General features: G+C 32.7%; 2 protein-coding genes and 1 long non-coding RNA gene across 3 annotated transcripts in view; 1 reads left to right on the top strand and 2 right to left on the bottom strand.

Annotated features, from left to right (window-relative positions):
* LOC133178642 (ubiquitin carboxyl-terminal hydrolase 27-like) overlaps nucleotides 1–8,769 on the bottom strand; it is a 36,413-nt gene extending 27,644 nt beyond the window's left edge. The window contains exons 1-5 of the mRNA XM_061313367.1: nucleotides 8,738–8,769; nucleotides 7,542–7,633; nucleotides 7,348–7,409; nucleotides 7,060–7,119; nucleotides 6,755–6,904 (exon numbers count right to left, since the gene is read on the bottom strand). Of these exons, the coding sequence (XP_061169351.1) occupies nucleotides 6,755–6,904; nucleotides 7,060–7,119; nucleotides 7,348–7,409; nucleotides 7,542–7,633; nucleotides 8,738–8,769 (396 nt within the window). The remainder of the gene's footprint in view (nucleotides 1–6,754; nucleotides 6,905–7,059; nucleotides 7,120–7,347; nucleotides 7,410–7,541; nucleotides 7,634–8,737) is intronic.
* Nucleotides 8,770–9,161: 392 nt separating this feature from the next.
* LOC133178704 (uncharacterized) lies at nucleotides 9,162–10,699 on the top strand. Its single transcript, XR_009720005.1, has 3 exons — nucleotides 9,162–9,264; nucleotides 9,721–9,951; nucleotides 10,165–10,699. It is a non-coding gene; the product is annotated as an uncharacterized LOC133178704 (long non-coding RNA).
* Nucleotides 10,700–11,299: 600 nt separating this feature from the next.
* LOC133178641 (uncharacterized) lies at nucleotides 11,300–17,886 on the bottom strand. Its single transcript, XM_061313366.1, has 8 exons — nucleotides 17,872–17,886; nucleotides 17,373–17,420; nucleotides 14,980–15,117; nucleotides 14,532–14,591; nucleotides 13,201–13,323; nucleotides 12,756–12,827; nucleotides 12,008–12,076; nucleotides 11,300–11,404 (listed from the first exon to the last, which is right to left on the bottom strand). The coding sequence occupies exons 1-8, from the start codon at nucleotides 17,884–17,886 to the stop codon at nucleotides 11,300–11,302; spliced, it is 630 nt and encodes a 209-aa protein (XP_061169350.1).
* Between the last annotated feature and the right edge of the window lie 2,345 nt (nucleotides 17,887–20,231).

The raw sequence follows: 20,231 nt of genomic DNA, 5'->3' as shown, positions 1-20,231 counted from the left end.
CTATATCCTGAACATCTGAGATTACCATTTGTACAAATTGTTAAACAGGAAAAACAGAAATCGATTTTACAACCAGGACAGGTCATTTGCTTGCAAAGTCTTTCGTGTTCAATTAAAGTTTTGCAGCTTGGACAAAGTCTTTTTGAAGGCACATTCTCAATTTTGGAATAATCTAAAGTTTTCTTTGGGGCATCATTCAGGATTTTTTGTATAGCTTCCAGGTCTTTATTACCACAGACATGATTTGGTATCCATGGTGATTTACAATCCCAACAGAAATCAAATTGTTTGTCAAACCCCCTTGATGTACAACGGATACAATGAACTGCTTTGGTGTTTTGTTGTCGTTGACAAAATTGACCACAATTCGGGCATTCAGATGTCTCGCCGTTGCCTTGAAGAATAGCATTCAGTGATATTTTATATTCAAAGAATATCCTCTCGTCGTCTGTCATATCAGCTTTCTGTGCTATTTCACGAAGGCTCCATTCTTGTAGACACCCCGGAGTTAGGCAACTTACAGAATGTTTCACTTTGTTCATCAGTGTATCTCTCATATGCCCAAATAAGTTGTATGGTGCTGCAAAATGAATGAACGTTTTGAATGAATTTATATCCCGTGATAAGCACATTTTTCCTTCATTTCATTTTCAAAGAAATGACATAAGAAGAACACTTGCTCATGAAAATAAATCTATACGACTACAGAACGTCATGCAAATGTTACTGCATAGAATTATAACAAAATATATGAACCGTAACGAAGATAGGTACATGTATTTAGGCATGCATTATTTAGAATGTTTACTGATAGCGTGTCCACACGACATCTTAAGCCTCGGTTCCTCGTCATAAGGGTCCTGTTCTATCATATCAACGTCAGTGGTCACAAGGTAGTATGGAACATGCCTCTCATTAGCCCCGATCATCACTTGAATAGGGCGGGGAAGGTTCAGAATTCCTCTGCTATTTTCGTATATAAGTCCCTCCTCAAAGTCCACGATATCTACACAGTGTCGCTGAATACCACAGAGGGATGCTATAGGCCCCTTTATTTCGCCAACTGTTGTATATGCCTAACAAATATATAACGATTAATTACTTTAAATCTTTTTCACTTCGTAACGAGGCTAAAATATACAAAATTATGCTGCTTACATTTTCAGAGAATAAAGATGGCTTTACACACAATGATTTTAAATAGAAAATAAAGCCATGTCAAGCTAAAACGAAATTTATACATGTACCGTGTAAAAGGAACGAACATAGCCAGACGACAATGTCTGAAACTCCATTTCACTGTTTTTCAATCCCAATATTAACGCATTTAAATGTCACTACTGCACTGTCAGTCTGTTCATTTTCCGGAAATAAAAATACAACTTTCGCTTTTGATTTGATTTCTTAAAATAACTCCCACATCTAAAGTTATATCAGTCTCTATAATGGACTTATTTTAAATTTATTCCTAGTAAAAAAGGAATCGATGAAAAATTGATAACTACATGTAACAATGAACAAGAGTCCCAAGGGCCTTAACGGTCATCTGAGTACAAGTGATATATGAAGCTTTGTTGCCAAATAGCAAGTAAAACAGTATGATGATCAACAAAATAATTGTTCTAGTAACTTTCTATCTTTCCCCCATTTATCACTATTACCATGCAGACTTTTAACAAAATGTCTATATTATTACCTCTCACATTGGCCTCATTTGGCCTTTGAAGAACATTTAAAAAGATAAGTTTTTTTTGTTTTATTATTTCCAATTCTACCTGATTATAAAAACTATGAAAGTACTTTTTGTATTATACAATAAATGCTCTTGCATAGTTCTCTTATTTTATTAACCTTTCAAATACATTATCTACAGTGATTAATTATCAAATGTGAATAGCAAAGGGGAATAACTTCACTCAGTAGAATACAAATTAATAGAGCCCTGGCCAGGACCAGAACACTTGACTAAACGGTCCAGATGTTCAAAATTCTGGTAAAAATACCTTGCTTATTAAAACTTTTACTCAGTTTGCTTCCAATATACCCATGAGCAGAGGAGATTTTCAAGGAAATAATGCATTTTCACTATTTAACACAGCCCTACCCTAACACCAGAACCCACGACCTAGGGTCATGAAAATTTACAAATTTGGTAGAGGTACCCTTATCATCATAACTATGCAATTAGTTGAAGATTTTGAAAGAATTCCACACATTTGCACTATATAATCAAATAGAGCCCCCCCCCCACCTCCCCCTCAGAGAAACAACAGAACCCCTGGGACCACAAGTTTTAAAAAATTTGTAAAAGCACCCTTGCTCATCATAACTAGACACTTGTTTCTTTGTTTTATAACCAGGAGTAGAAAAAAAATATTTTGAAAGAAATTATGAATTTTCACTATATAATCAATAGAGCCCCCCCCCCCCTCTCACTAGAACCCCTGACCCTGGGGCCATGAAATTCACAATTTTAAAAGAGGCAGCCTTGCTCATCATAACTATGTACTTAGTTAGTATATTTCATACCCAGGAGCAGAGGAGAAGATTTTCAAAGATTTAATGCACTTGCACTATATAATCAATAGAGCCCCACCCTAACACCAGAACCCCTGACCCAGGGGCCATGAAATTCACAATTTTGGAAGAAGCAGCCATGCTCATCATAACTATGTACTTAGTCAGTTTATTTCATACCCAGGAGCAGAGAAGAAGATTTTCAAAGATTTAATGCATTTTCACTATATAATTAAAAGAGCCCTGCCCTAACACCAGAAACCCTGACACTGGGGCCATGAAATTCACAATTTCGGTAAAGGCACTCTTGCTCATCATAACTATGTACTTAGTTTATTTCATGCCCAGGAGCAGAGAAGATTTTCAAAGAATTAATGCATTTTCACTATATAATCAATAGAGCCCCCCCCCCCCCTAAAACCAGAACCCCTGACCCTGGGGCCATGAAATGCACTATTTTAGTAGAGGCACTCTTGCTCATCATAATTACACTGTATGTACTAAGTTAGTTTATTTCATACCCAGGAGCAGAGAAGAAGATTTTCAAAGATTTAATGCATTTTCACTATATAATCAATAAAGCCCCGCCCTAACACCAGAACCCCTGACCCAGGGGCCATGAAATTCACAATTTTGGAAGAGGCAATCTTGCTCAACATAACTATGTACTTAGTTAGTTTATTTAATACCCAGGAGCAGAGAAGAAGATTTTCAAAGAAATAATGCACTTTCACTATATGATGTATATAGCCCCACCCTATGTAATGACACGAATTAATATATCATCAATCAAATGAAATTAAAGGAATCCTCTAATGCTGTATCATTCAATTACTAAATAAGTAGTTACATGTACCACGACGCATGTGCGTCTTCAAACACAATTTTCCGCTCGGGTTCATGCTTTTTATTACATTTACAAAAGTGAAATACAGTAACTGTAATTTATTATTGAATAAAGGTTAAATTTTTCACACTGTGAAAAAATATATATATCAAATATGCGGCAAAGCTCTTCCTTCCCTTCACGATTGATTGATTGTTTGTTTGTTTTTAAAGTCCCTCTCGAGAATTTTTCACTCATACGGAGACGCCACCACTTGCCGGTGGAGGGCTACAAATTCTGACCTATATTCGGCACTTACGGCCATTGAGCAGTGAGGGATCTTTTTCGTGCCAGCACCTACTGCGATACGGGACCTCGATTTATACGGTCTCATCCGAAGGACCGGTCTCCACGTCCCACAGTAGGATTCGAACCCGCGACGTAAAAATCAACTCCTTACTCCGCGACTCTAGAGCAGACGCTCTAACCACTGCGCCACGCAGGCGACCCTCCCTTCAAGAAGTGCAACGAAAAATATTCTCTACCGTGTTATAACACAGAAAGAGTAAATAGACCTTCCTGACAGAGACTATAACTACCAAAGTTTCTCCAAATTGTTGTTAAAATCCATATCGACCATTTCTCGTAATAGCTTAGCTATGATGTCTCTCAACATTAAATAAAGTTCATATTATTGACACACATACATTACTCTTGGGGGAAAATTCCCTCAGTATTCCTGAATACCTTTTTTTCTATTGTACATTCTTATATTCAGCATTCTGGTAGATTCAATTGATTGTTCTTTAAAAAAAAAAGAAAGAATTGTGTATACAGACCAGAATTAATCAGTACATATTTTTATGTCGTGGGTTAATTTAATCTGTAGAAATTAATTCCATATTTTTTTTAATATTTCATATAGGGGGAGTGCGAAGTAAGTTTTTATGAATTTGCGTCCAATCCCATTGTATATATTAATTACAATAAAATATGTTCAACCCAAACCTTAAGGTGAAAAAAGAGGCGAATAATGATGAAATAATAAAAGCATTCTTTTTGAGGATTTCATTCAGACTTTTTTTATAATACCATTTCAGGCACAAACATTTTTACATTTTCTCGACGAAACTATGATTTACGCCAACTTTGAAAATTTTAGGGTGGGGGGGGGGGGTGCGCCGGGTGCGCCTCCCCTTAAATCCGCCACTGTATTATATAACAACTCAATAATATTTTGAACGCCACGTGCCAAAGTTTAACTTAGAATATATTTATGTACAATCTTTACACTTTGTTCTGCTTCGCCTTCTAATAACAACATAAGTATAGAATCATCACTACGTGATGTATTTGTAGTTTTGTTCAAATCAAATCGTCGCCTTTAAAAGTCAAGAATATAGCCAACTATCTAGTCATAATCATATCTAGGAATATAAAATAACAAGTCCAAAAATTTAAAGTAAACCGTGCAAGACCTTTTTTCAAATCATCCACGTTACTTTTGCAAACGAAATAATGAAATATCAAGTATATTACCGCATATTATTCAGAAGAATGGTCGTTAGTTAAGTATAATACAACAATATCAAATGATTGAACATTTTACTTTTGTTGTCATGTGTTTATTCAGGATACATGTCTTCCATTATATTCATGTTTCGATCCTTTATCTCATATACGAACAAGAGGCCCATGGGCCACATCGCTCACCTGAGTAACTTTGGCCATGCTGTTCTTCACCAGATTTCCCCCCTTGTAATACCTATTGTGGCCCCGCCCTACCCCCGTGGTCATGATTTGAACAATTTAGAATCTACACTACCCCAGGATGCTTCCAAATAAGTTTCAGCTTTTCTGGTCCAGTGGTTCTTGAAAAGAAGATTTTTAAAGATTTTCTTCTATATTTCAATGTAAAACTTGGATTCCCTATTGTGTTCAACCCTACCACAGGGGGTCATGATTTGAACAATGGATGCTTCCACTTTAGTTTCAGATTTCTGGCCCAGTGGTTCTTGAGAAGAAGACTTTTTAAAGATTTTTCCTATATATTTCAATGTATAACTTGGATTCCCTATTGTGGCCCCGCCCTACCTCCAGGGGTCATGATTTGAACAATTTAGAATCTACACTATCTCAGGATGCTTCCAAATAAGTTTCAGCTTTTCTGGCCCAGTGGTTCTTGAGAAGAAGATTTTTTAATGACCCCACCATATTTTTGTCTTTTCTTGATTATCTCCCCTTGTAAGGGGACTTGGCCCTTTATTTTTAACAATTTACACTCCCCCTTACCCAGGGATAATTTGTACCAAGTTTGGTTAAAATTGGCCCAGTGGTTCTTGAGAAGAAGTTGAAAATGTGAAAAGTTTACAGTTGGACAGACAGACGGACGGACGGACGACGGACAACGGGTGATCAGAAAAGCTCACTTGAGCTTTCAGCTCAGGTGAGCTAAAAAGTCATCTTTTTTATACATAATAATTATGATATTGATTGACAAGAAAAAAAATTATTTACGTTCATAAAAGAGAAGGTATACATCTCTGAATTTTAAAATTTCTTTTTCTTCAAAACACTTCCTGATGTGTTCATTATCACAAATATACCATTGATTGTCATGTTTCACCGCGGAATAATAATGCCCTCCGTTGAAATCCCCGTTGTGGTATACTACTGCATACAGTTCATACTGGGACTGAAAACAGAAGAAATGAAATGTGCATCTATTTTGACTTTAAATTTAAACTACACATTTTTTTTTTTATTGTGATACGGTGTCATTCATCAAACACGTGATTTTTTTAAATCCATATCCAAATATAAATGTAAAGGTTAGAACTTGTCTAATACAAAAACGTTAGTTGAAAAAATAGCTCGAATCTCTTTTCAGTTAATTAGGATTTTAATATTTTTCTTAATATCTTTCTAAGCTTGATTGATGTAAGTAGTAACACAATTTATAGGTATTCAAGCGCTTGATGTAGCTCTCAAACATTAAAATTGTAGGAACCCGTCTCATTTTTCTTGGATCACATCCCAAAATTCATATCAATGTTACCAGGAGAAAAGAACGTGCTGCTTTCAGTTATTCATTGCTTCATTGAAAAATCTTATTTTCCATTATTATATCATATCATTCGATTGTTTTAATGACTATTTACCATTTCATAAACTCTTCCTTCCCTTTCAGTTTCCAACTGAAGCCTTGGGCTGAATTTTATTTCGCAATTTCTTTTGACAAAACCATCACCATTATCCTGAAAGAATAGTTTACGATATCAAAATATTAATTTTATATTTTAACTATATTTTTAAAATTAAGTCATTTTGATCTACCATCAAAGGACAGACTCCATTACATATAAGTATTACATGCACTAGCAATGTTTGTATTTTTTTTAATGAAAATACCAAAATTCGTTGTATCTGAAACATCAGCAACGCCGGACAATTGGCCAATCTTGAAGTTTTGACAAGTTTTCTACTTTTTCTACAGCCATAACATTCCAATTCTCCATTTTCAAACAATTCTTCTCCGTACAGATTATCCATGTTAACTTTCTGTACAAAAAAAGTGTTAATTCCCGTGAATCCATGTTTACTGCTTGTAGAAGTGCCATGTAAATTTTACAAAAACATTGAAGTGACTGGAAAAAATTCAGCATTACTCTATTGTTTATTTAATCTAAAATAACACACAATTCCAAAATATATACCTCAGATATATCTGTAAGAGAATTTACACCAAGAACCCTTTGTTCACCAATCTCTTGTTTCTGCAAGCATTGAAGACAATGTTCATATGAAGAATATATTTATATATATATATATATATATATATATATATATATATATATATATATATATATATATATATATATATATATATATGTAAATATGTTGTAATAATTGTTTTGTTTATCAAATCTCCAAATGAAGGAAATAAAGATTGAATGAATGAATGGCATGCTGCTTTTTATGAAGTAATTATCACAATTACTTACAGTCATACAATCCCTGCATTCTATTTCATCCACAACATCAATGAAAAAGTGATTAACATTTCCTTGATGCATGAAAAAGACACATAAATAAATGCAAACTGCTGCACATACCGAATATGTTCTTTATAAAGACAATGACAAGTATTCACGTGAGATAACATTTTTCCATGTAACGTATCATGCTTTTAACCTACCTTGTATATTTTCATCCTTACTTAGGACGTCCAGTAACACATGAAGAAAAGAAAGACAGTCATTTTGATTATTTGGATCAAAAGTTCCATCTCTGTAAAAGAAGACAATTCTTGTTATATTTTGAAAACCAAACGTATTAAAAATTTGATAGGATTGTTGTCCGAATAACTTGTTCAAAATTAAGATATTTTATTTCGTAAATAGTACTAAACGTCATAGTTGTTAAGCGTAATTTGACATCGTCGAAGAAGATATCTTTGCAAAAGATAATTATAATTTATCTAAAAGAACCAACATTGAAAACTTAACAAATCTATACAACAATAACATCCCGTACGAAACTCTTAACCGTTTTCCGCCTGGAGTCCGGGCGGACTGAGACGGATTCCGGTTAAGTGCTAGGTGGACTAAGCCGTACTAAAGGCGGACATGGAAAACGTCTTAGCTTTAACCGTTTTCCGCCTCATACCTTAGGTGGATTCCACCTTAAATCTGAGGCGTATTTTTGTTAGACGTTTTCCGGCTTAGCTCTTAGACGGATTCTGCATTAATCTTTAAATTATGAACAGTTTAAATTATGACCACATGTTTCATTCCTCTAGATGACCTTGTTTTCTAAAGGCACTAATGGGGGAGATATTCGAAAAAAATAGTCAAACATGGCTTTTAATCCAGTTATTAGACTTTGAATATTAGGCTTTTTATTACATTGAAGATTGCGTTTCCTAGAGGAGTAATTTTTTGCAGCCATATTGTATATCAGATATACGTTTCTAATGCGTTCCTGCTTGACCACCCTCTACAGGGGGCGGAAGTTTTCAGGCAGAGCCTCTCTTTGGATGCATTGGTCAGTTTGAATGCAGATTTTGAAAGTGATGACTGTTGGTCAATTTGGTTGATGAATCTTTATATCTTATTCAGTTTAAAAAGGAACTCAGGCAAGATGTATGCCTGTAAATTACTATTCTGAAGATGATTTGTTATGTGTTTTTGGAAAAAAGAGTGATAAAATCCAACTTTTGGTGTTATTCTTAACTAAGCTTTGAAGTGAAGCAAATTATGCTCGGTGAACATGCTGAATGGACAAAGAAGAACCTCTAAACACTGTACAGGAATACATGTAACTGTGAAAAACAATGGTAAGTTAAAATTTTTAGCGGTGTTTTTTCTTTTCTCTCTTTTTTTGAATTCGTACAGCCAAAATATGTACACACCACTCTCCACCATTACTTCCGATAATTAATTCCAACTGGAATAGCACTGAGGCCCTATATTCACATTATACTCTACACTAACCCAGAATGTTAAAAAAAAGTTTGCGCATAAAATTTCAGGCGCCATTTCTTTTTGCCTAATGTAGGGTAGTCCCCCCCCCCCCCCCCTTGTTTCTTGTTTTCAATGTTATGAATATATCCTTTTAGATTAAAATATTAAATATTAAAAAGTACAAAGATAAAGGATAAAAAAAATTACTAATTCATTTGTCAATTATTAATCAACATGCACTTTTGTAATTTTATTTTTCACTTTGCGTATGTGTTTTCCGGAAATACGATTTCCTTTTAAAATTAGCGACCTGTAGTTACTTCCAGTTTTAAAATCACGATATGATGTGTGTTAGCACTGGATTAACCAGTGGTTTATTAGTGGAATGGTGACATAGACACCCTTCTAAAAGTGTAGTTCGCTGCTCAGTTCGGATTAGGAGTCAGGTTCTGAGATGTAAGTCATCATTTAAAATATTAATATATACATCATGTACATGGAATTCTTCTTTTTTTTTTACCTTGATGAATTCTTAAAATACATTTTTGGGGTGAAATTTGAACAAGTTTTTTTAATTTATTTTTTCATCCATACTGAAGTGTACCATTCGTCATAACGTTGATGCATCTACACTATAGTTTTCCTAATTATTCAATAAGCAGCTGCAAATGTACATTTCAAAACATACATGGATATGAGTATATTCATTTAAGTTAGATCTACATATTTCATGAGCAGCTATTGAATATACATGTAAATTAAAAGTGTTTGTAGAATGGGGTCTTACGTTATTACCTTTTACAAATATATGAAGATTATGAAAAGTAATTGAATAAGATTAAAAACCTATTTAAGTCAAATTTAAAACTGTAGATATTAGGATTTTCTGCAGTGCAGTGTTATACATTTCAGCACTTCGAGCTTTTTAAGTCCTCGGCAATTTTGGCCGATAAAGGTAAAATGAGGACTGCGGCAACTGCAGCAAGTCAGGATGAAGGCCAGAAGTCACTCTCCATCCACCCTTAGGAGTAAACTGGCAATGTTGCTTAGACTTCTCATTTGAGAGCTTGCCGAAGATTCATGGGAAAAAGGAATGCAATCTAACACCTGTGCTTCATTCAACTGTATTGGAGGTTATGAGAGGTAAGAATACATGAAGACATCAGACGTCTGATAAATATATGAAAAATTATTCTTATATTTTGTAAGTTTTAGTGTTGAGAGAAATTAGACAAGACTGTTTGCATCCTGATCTGTAATACAGAATAGAATGCCATAAAAGAGTCATTTTATTGAAAAATGTTGAAGAGTTGTTTTAAAACGAGAAATTCATCTCAGTTTGTATTTTCTTTATAGACTTCAACATGTGGTGACCGTGTGTGAAGAATGGCAAAGGATTTAAAGCTTGAATCATGGAAAAGATAAGTTATTCCAGATAACTTAGGAAGAAGAACAATAAAAATGACACACTCTTTCCCTGCAGACAGAAAGAATTTTGTGAAAATAATCAACCAGTGGTAAATTAACAGCTAATTGTTTTGTTGAATTGACTTTTAAACATCGGTTTTGTCTTTCTTTTTTTATTTGTTAATTCAACTGTGACAGTCACATTATTATGTAGATGTATGAAGAAAAATCAAGTTTTGGTACAATATTTTTTATCTTTTTATTTCATGTGAATTTAAGGCAAGGCATAACATTTTCAAATGTAAAATTTTTTTAGTCATTGAATTTTAAAGAACTTGTAAATAAATGATTTATAATTTGTATAATTTCATTTTTTTTTAATTGTTAAGTTTGTAAAAGTCTGAAACAACAATAGCTGATGTACACAGTGATAGGCAGATTATGTAACCATTAATGCAAAATCCCTCTAACCATTAAGGCGGAATTTTAAAGAACTTGTAAATAAATGATTTATAATTTGTATAATTTCATTTTTTTTAATTGTTAAGTTTGTAAAAGTCTGAAACAACAATAGCTGATGTACACAGTGATAGGCAGATTATGTAACCATTAATGCAAAATCCCTCTAACCATTAAGGCGGAATACGCCTTGCTAGTAAGGCGGAATACGCCTATCTTAAGTAAGGCGGAATACGCCTTGCTAGTAAGGCGGAATACGCCTATCCTAAGTAAGGCGGAATACGCCTTGCCATTAATGCGGAATACGCCTTGCAGGTAAGGCGGAATATGCCTTGAAAATAATCCATATTAGGAAAGGCGGAATACGCCTTAACTCATTTAAATATTTCGAGCCCTATTCCGCCCTGATTCCACCCGGACTCCGTCTAATAGTCTTATTAAGTTCTTTATAGATAAAGGCGGATTCCGTCTTTTGATTTCCGCCTAAGGTCAGGGCGTAAATTTTCGTACAGGATTATATTATGTTATATTATGCATAATGTTAACAAGGTTACTCTTTAACAATTTCAGTTTTAATCTGTAAGTAGAAATCCTTTACGTGTTTTAGGCGAGTTTTACATAATGCTTACATGGAATGACAGAATACAAGCAACTGTGATATATTATATCTCATCTCATCTGATGCAGTATCGCTAGTCAAAATACCCAATAAAAGGTCAATAAAGGAGTCCTGTAATAGAATTGAAATCTCCAGTAACAGTTCCTTATATCACAGTGTATCTATCAATAGACTTAATTCCATACAAAACAATTCTTATGTCTTACACATCTTAACAATGTAATAAACATCTTTAACAAAAGATATTTTCATCATTTTTATCAAAACTTTTCATATAAATTTAAAGTTCATGGTGCAAGATCTTAAATTCTTTACTACCTTTTTAGGAGTGTTTCTCTCCAGAAATTGAACAAAGAGTTCAGTATGGCGTAGAACCTTTATGAACAATATCTATACTATATGATAAGGTTTCACAAAATGAAAAAAAGCATAATTAATAATATTCTTACACACGAGTACAAACAGATTCAAAGATTGTAAAGAGGTCGACAATATTAATATCATGCTTTAAAATTCAGCTTAAAAAATAAAAAAAAAAGATAAAATACTATCACTTTATCAATCTGTACTGAAATTTAGTCAACAGCTTATTTGCAAGGACTAACGCTATGATGAGCATTCGTCAAAATCAACACTGTGATGGTCAGACTAAAGCGTCATTTATATCAGATTAATGAAAAATAATTTGTATTGGTAAATATGGATTACAAATACCTGAAGAATACAACTAGCATAGCACGTCAGTCCGACTGAGGGTATTCCAATAACTGGCATAGGAGTTCCCTGTGTTTAAAAAACGACTTATAAATGATAGGTTTCTGATCCCCAATGTTTAACTTAAAAGAAGGTGTTTTCAAGAAAATGATCCAAAAGGATCTGTGTAGCAGCAAAAAAATCTTTTAGATGAAATATGTGGAGATAAAGAACAGTATTCGAGCTCATATGTCTATTAAACATTACAAAATAGGGGCAGAGCAAACACGGACCTCTGAGACATCAGAGGTGGGATCAGATGGCATGGAAGAGTGAGCACCCCCTGCTGACCGGTGAAACCTGCCATGTGCTCTTTGTCATCATCGGGAAATAACGGGAAAATCTGTCGACAATTCAGTGTGTAAATAATGGCCTAACAATTAGTATGAAAAAAGGATCACGTTAAAAACATACCTTACTTAGGAAAGCTTTTAATTCATTAATCGGATACTCTGCATGGCATATGTGATACAATGGACATTCTACATGGTTCGAGTCCTTGGTGGATTTTTTGAGGCAGGGCTGACAGACAACATGAGCACACAAACGAAGTTGGACCTCACCCTATTTCATGGAGAAGTTATATATTATTTAATGATATATATAATCTAATAATACAATGAATACAATATTTTTTGTTTTATATATATATATATATATATATATATATATATATATATATATATATATATATATATATATATATTACTTTGTTCACTGAGCATGATTGACATGCAGTATCTTTGTCTGTGTCCTTAATAAATGCATCTCTGATGATTTCCTACAAATTTATAAACATCAATTAAGTCTAAGACTCAAAAAATGCTCAGTTCCATGCACAAAGACTTAAGAATATAGTACAATATTATTTTATATTTTTTCACTGCACGTCTAGTAGAATGATAACATAAGCAAAGGCAATTACATGTATATAATTATCTAATTTATGAATAATTTTGATAGCTTGCATAATGTTTATCAAATCAGTAGTGCTTGAAGAAAAAGGAAATGAAGTGCATCCTTTTATAAAAAAAGAAATTCAAGACAATCTTATACCTGATAATGAAAATATTTTTTTCTTAAAAAGACAGCTTTTGTTGCTGGAAAAAAAAACTGTGTCGATTATTTAATAACCTTAATATTGAATTTCATACCTGATCCTTAGCAAAGACGGGTCTTCTATTGCTTACTTCGTCCAGATGTGAGCACAAAGAGCAGTCTCTGAAAGCTTTTGAACAATTCATGCAAACAACATGCTGACAGCTCAGTTCCTTGCACTGCAATGAAGGTTACCGTAGTAAATGTTGAAATAAACAGAAATTACATGACATTGTACAATGTAATTTTAAGTTTTATTAACTAAAGAGACCATGACAGTCACCTCAGTATCGGAAGTTTTTCAGAATATAACTCAACAATCTGTCATTAATGTGATGTGGTATATATATATATATATATATATATATATATATATATATATATATATATATATATATATATATATATATATATATACATGTATATATATATATATATATATATATATATATATATATATATATATATATATATATATATATATATATATTATTATATATATATATATATATATATATATATATATATATATATATATATATATATATATATATATATATATATATATATGCTCACTGGATTTTTGTTTTATTGTAATGCAAAAAGTATTTACGTATATGTAGCATGTAGCGAAGTAATGAATTTGACAGTTTTTAAAGGTATACAAATTGAACACATTTTCAGAGTCTGGTGAACTAAGACGCAATCTGAAAATTTCAAAAGTCTGTTATTTCTTTGATTTGGAAAGATGTTATTTTTTCTAAAGGAGTACTCAAAATATATTTAATTTAATAGAAATATATGATTTTTTGTAACTCTCTCTAACTTAAACACTCTTTAGATGAATTGTATAAAATTTTCGTATTATTCGATATTTTGTGAAAAGGTCCGCTGATTGATGCTTTAGACATGTATACGGATTTCGATGTTTCAGTAAAGGGTGCATTGCCCCTTTCCCTCATGAATGGAGTTTGTTTGCTACATTTTAATAGGAAAGAACGAGATTAGCAACTTTCAAACAAGTTGGCTCCCATCAGCCACATACCACAAATCACGTACTTTACTTGACACTTGTTTATTGTTTCAGTGGTGTGATACGAGCTTTATGATATTTTATCAGTTTATTACATGTATACTACATGAAGCTGGAATTCCTCCATCACCAGGAGCCTATTTGTACAACTGTTGTACAGATTATTTAATTAGTGAGGAAGTGAGCATATAACCCTCTTCACCCATGTTTATGACACAATAGGTAATTGGAGAAATTTGCATTGCAATTTCTATCCTTTTTAAGGATGTGCCAGTATGTTTTAGAATTTTATTATAAGATGTATAAAGGTATAAGGCATATATAAGTATTTAGTATAAGGACAAAAATGCTTACCCATCCATCCAGAGCTTCATTACAAAATACACATGATATCTGGCGTGTAGCACAATTTACCTTAAAAAAAAACAGGAAAAATAAATTTTTGAAAGAAAAAAAAATAAATGAGTTTGTCTTTAGTATGGGGGCAATGACCTATTTTTTCTTTTCTGTGTTGTTGTCTGTTTGTCAGTCACAAAATCATATCTCTTGACCTTGATGGGAATGTTCTCTGACGAAGTACAATTTAGCTTATAAAGCATATTTATAATGATCTTAATACAAGGTCACGTTTCAAAGCAGATCTGTGAGGTAAAAGAGGATGAATTCAAGAGGGGGTAAAACTTAAAGAATAGTAACATGTATTTAAAAATTATTTTAAACTATTGATACATGTGGAAACAAAAATATATGGCGTTATTCAAAGTATGCAGCTTAGGAGCCTGAGGATAAAAGTAAGACCCACCTTGACAAGGTCACATAAAGATGATTTTCCTTTACAAGTTTTCACAAAGCAAGCAACATATCCGTGTGTTCTAGTAGCCTGTCCAAAACACTCGGAACAAAGGGAATGGTTGCAATTGCCGAATACCACCATGTAGCCCTACAAAAGAGTGTCATTACACCTTGACCATTTTTAAAATTTTTAAGAATGAGATGAAGCTTAAGGTATGTCACTCGTGAAATTTGTTATATCAAGGATTTTTTGAGAAGTATATTTTGGATAAGTACTCATATAGTATGACTCAAAATCGCGGAGAAAATGGGGGGTCAGTGTGCATCTAACTGGGCTACGGTACAATGAAGTTGACCTTTTTGCACTTAAATCGTAACTCTTTGGTTAATCACTTTATCCGTTATCACATTTTATAAGATGTAACCATGGCAATAAACATAATCTTATTTTACGTAAAATGGTTTGAATAATATTTATCATTGAACAAATCATGCAAATTAATGCGCGTAAATTATTGTCTGACCTTTTTGCACTAAAAAGTCTCATATTTAGGCTATTAAAAATCTAAAAAGGCAATAGAATATTTTCTTGTATCAAACTTTTTACGACTTAAGTGCTGATCGGTCAAAAGTATCGAGTAGTTTAAAATAATGAAAGAAAAAGTTGGGGTCAGTGATGTTAATTTTGAAATATTGGTCAAAATATGCGATTTTCAGGCAAAAAACTGTGTAAATTTTATCTCGACTTCCTTAATATATCTTCATTTCTTGGCAATGTTTGATGAGTGAAGGTGTAAATTTTGTTATAAAAATATAAATTGAGACGTACGAGGGGTTATCAAAAAGTTCGTGGACTAGCGTCATAAAATTAAAACCGCTTTAGGTACATCAATGAATTTTTACACATTAAGTTAGCATCATCTTTTCTATCTATAGAATAAACCATAAATCATAATTTTTATTTTTTAATAAATTGTTAATGTTTTTGTAAGCAAAGGTATGTCCAGGCGGCGCAACCTCTAATATGACGTTTTTTTCTACCTGAGTGTAACTGAGAAAAACTCTTTAGATATGAGTATTTGTCATCAAAAAATCTCGTTAATTCAGGCATGTGGTACGACACATTTGTTCAGTAAAATTAGCAGTTTTTACCCCATTCTGTATTTTCTATGAAATTTTATCGTAAATTTTATATGGAGTATCCAAACAATTATGGGCTTGAAAATAACGTCAAAAGGAGAAGGGGTTTCTTTTTCAAAGACTCTATAGAGTTTCGCTCCTGGAAAAACTGGTATTGACCTAAGGAATGTTAAACTGGCTACAGAAAAATAAAATGCATCCAGAGTACTTGTTTTTTAATGCCCAAAAAGATTCAGAGAGATGAAATATGCACAGTTAGTGTTGATTTGTAGTCAGGGTGTCAAAAGTCAGTCACGTCGAAAAGTGACGTTGATCATGTGTGGTAGAAATTGAACTCCAACAAGCTAAGTATTCTGGCATAATCAAGTGAGGATCTTTCCCCATATAAAGATCCATTTACAATATTATTTGCATTGAAAACAGCTGCTCATGACATTTTAAATTCATATAAATAAGACGGGTTTAAGTCCTTACTTAACTCCAGGTAATCTCATCAAGATAAGTGTATGATGTAGAGAGAGCGGACATTAAGAAACAATGACGTTAAGCGGACGTCATGACACTAAACGGCGACAGCGCCGGGTGATCACATAAAGTCTTTTTAATTTCAGAATAATTTGGCAAATTATCAACGTATCAAGCTAAAATTTTCAACATTTCTTAAACTTTTGTTGTTTTATGTTCCGCATAAATTTTGTAAGCAAAGACTACATATTATTAATTTTATCGCGTCAGTCCACGAACTTTTTGATAACCCCTCGTATATTTAATATTCCAGGCATATCATAACGGAAAATATTCTCTGAGTAAAAGTATGTGAGGCTAAAGTTCCAAGATATTAAATTTAATAAATGTGTAGATTTGCAGAATTTTCTGCTAAATATCCTCCCGCCACAAGAAATAGTCCCTTATAAATCTTGCTTCTTTGTGAATTTTTGAGCAGTTTTTTAATTGAATGTTGAACATTTTACATTGTTTAATTTAAATATGTTATAAAGATTGAATTGTAATAAATAGTTTTTAAGTAAGAGGTTCTGACCGAAATTTTCTAAAAGGCTGACGAGTGACATACCTTAAGTTTAAATTATTCATCTGTTTTTTCCCCTTACATTTGAGGCTGTGAAATGGTAAATTTTCATTTACAATTTAAAATGTCATAAAATAAATAACTCTATAAATGACATTATATTATTCAGCAATTTTTTAGAAACGCTAGTCATGTCTTTTTGGTATTGATTTTTATACAAGATCCGGTAGGTATACCTTATCTTTAGCATAACTAAAATTCCCGCTACAGCTGTCGCACTTTGTCTGTAAATGAAAGAAAGACACGCAATTAAATTGTATACAAATTAGAGAGGGGGCGTTGAAAACAAACTCTGGATTAAAAGTTAAAAGGTGACCATATTATTTTGAACCTTTCTTTTAGACCCCAAAGGGGTGTGTGTACATGTATAGAACTGAAATATCTTCTTTCCTGTCTGCCTCAATAGTGACAGAGAATAGATTTTGTCATTTGCATCAGCTGATTTGCATATTGATATTACATGTAATTTTTTTTTTTTACATTCCATTTACTTTCCATAATGTATGCATAACAATTTACCTAAGTTACAAACATTTTTTTCTTGATAACAGGTTTGATAAAAAAAAAATTATAATGTTCATAAATGAAGTTATATAATTGTGGCTTTTCGTTTACGGGGAGGAAAACGGTTCTGTATGGATCAAGTCTTTTAAAAGCATAAAATTACTATCTTACCTTCCGTTTTTCCATAGTGTATTGTAATAAATCTTTATTGAAGTTTCGTTTTAATTTCTATTAACCTTACTCTTTCACTTTCGTTTTGCCTGGTTTTCCCGCTTGTCGCTTACTGAAATTTGATTACCTTTAAACGTTTAAACAATTTGTCATCTAAAGAAAGAAACGCACTTAATATATACATGTATTTATAAAACATTGAATAAACCTAACTATTCATGGCCTTTTGGTTATAACTGGAAGGTTGGTACTTGTTTCGTATACGGGGTACCCCGTACTTAAAAAGGGGTGCACCGTATACGAAACAAGTGCCTGTGGCATGCATGCATGCTGTATTTTAAAATGATCGAAATAATACAATGTACATTGTATGTATGTCTGGTGCGTGCTATTCTTAAGTTGTCAGAACCTGTTTCCGACCATATTGATTTTTTTTTCAATAAAATATGTTCAAAACAAAACATGTACATGTATTTCTGGTTTGAAATATATCCGGTATCCACAGGCTTCTTACATTCAAGGCAACATAAACGCGACTGAACTATTCATTTTACGCAATTAAAAGGGATAAGTTTTTTGGAGATACGGATATTTATGATACAACAAAAAATGTACAACTAAGCTGTTTTCAGTTTATTGAGCTTAAAAAAGAAACAGATTATCCATACATTTTTTTCTGAATATCTTTTATTTATTTTACCAGTAAATATTCATTTTTTAATACACACAGGCTGAAAACAAATTAAGCATTTAAGTTCACCTCACATTGTTTATTGTTAACTTCCTGCAAGTCGTAGAATAAAATGGATAATTGATTCATTTGTTATACGACACTCCGAGATTTTTCTGTGGCGTTCTAGCTGTTTCCCTGCGTAAATGAACCGCACACTTTCGATTTCTAATCCAACATCATTATTCTCGGGGGTATCCCATTTGTTAAACATCGTTTCAATCGTATCAGTCTGGAAATTGAATAAGTTTAGAAAATTAAAATATGTTGATTTACATAATTAATTCTACAGTTATCTTTATCATTTCTATAGTTCTTGATTTGATTTTAAAATATATTTATGGTAACATTTCTCCTAAATGATCGAAGTGAGCACTTCAACTTGATGTTATAAGCATTTTTGTATTATACGTACAAAATTGTTAACCCCCCCCCCCCCCCCGTAATTTAACGCTATGATGTAACATGTACAATGTATAGATATAGCCACATGTACTACGCTTCTTTGTCAGTAAAAAATCTCTATATTATCGTTTTACTAACAGCGTGACCGTTTGCTTGATGGGGCGTGCTAAAATTTTGTGTGCTGATTATTATTTTTACTCATCGATTGGATGCTTGATTTCAATGAAATCAATACTAATTTGCATATGAAATTCAGAATACAACAATACTCTAATAATGCTGGCCAATCAGATTAAATGATTGTTTACCAGTACGCCATAAGATTCCAACACTTTTCCTCAAGAAATCATCATCTTATATGTAATGATTTCAAACCTTTTATCAAAATTCTGTACTTTTCTTCTGCTTTCAGGTCAAAAGTATTCAAAGCACTATTTGAACCTCTCAAAATTTACTTTGGATTTAAAAATATACTTCGTTATTTCATGACTGTTCGGTACAATGGCAAGGTTTGAGATGACATTAGGTGTGCAGTTTCATGCTCACTAGTGCATAATTAAAAGGGGTGTTCGATTAATACTTTGCATATGAAACACAGAAAACAGCAATACCAATGACAATACTGACCAATCGTATTGAGTGATTATTCACTACTTTGCAGTACACAACAATTACATGTGGACAGACAAAGCACGTTTTACTTCCTATAATGATGATATCGATAGCTATATAGTACAACAGTAGCAGAGTACCCTTACTAATTCCATAATTTAAATTTTCTTATACGCATTTAATTAAAACTCCATCCGGTCAAATCATAACAAAAATGGGCTTTGACTGACCCTGTGTTGCTGCAGACAACAAATGCCGTACTGGTAAACAGTCATTCAATGTGATTGGCCAGTATTATCGGGGTATTGTTGTATTCTGAATTTCATAGGCAAATTAGTACAACGATAATTTTTCCCATTACACTATTTGCTTGATCAGTTGCAGACATTTAATTTTGTGTATAAAAATGAAAAAAAAAAAAAAAATTAAATCTTACCGGTTCTACTCTGACCATATCAAATCGTCCTTTGTGTAAGGTCTTAATGAACACTGTCAACGACATAATTATTGAATTTAGCTTTGGTCGTCTCTCTTATTCTGAACAACAATCTTTCTAAATTTGCTAAAGATAATGTTATAACAACTTTCGGTTTCTCTTTCATTTTCTAGGATG

The sequence above is a fragment of the Saccostrea echinata genome, unplaced genomic scaffold (genome assembly GCF_033153115.1).
Source record: "Saccostrea echinata isolate AGI-Se365-2 ecotype Australia unplaced genomic scaffold, CSIRO_AGI_Sech_v1 ptg000003l, whole genome shotgun sequence".
Classification (NCBI taxonomy): domain Eukaryota; kingdom Metazoa; phylum Mollusca; class Bivalvia; order Ostreida; family Ostreidae; genus Saccostrea; species Saccostrea echinata.
This window is presented reverse-complemented; position numbering and strand designations above follow the sequence as displayed.

What these genes read in the sequence shown, in the direction of transcription:
- LOC133178641 (XM_061313366.1), bottom strand. An exon ending in ATGAAGCTCTGGATGGATGG is followed by an intron (nt 13,324 to 14,531) that starts GTAAGCATTTTT and finishes CCTTCATTGCAG; the next exon opens with TGCAAGGAACTGAGCTGTCA. An exon ending in ATGCTAGTTGTATTCTTCAG is followed by an intron (nt 11,405 to 12,007) that starts GTATTTGTAATC and finishes ATTCTATTACAG; the next exon opens with GACTCCTTTATTGACCTTTT.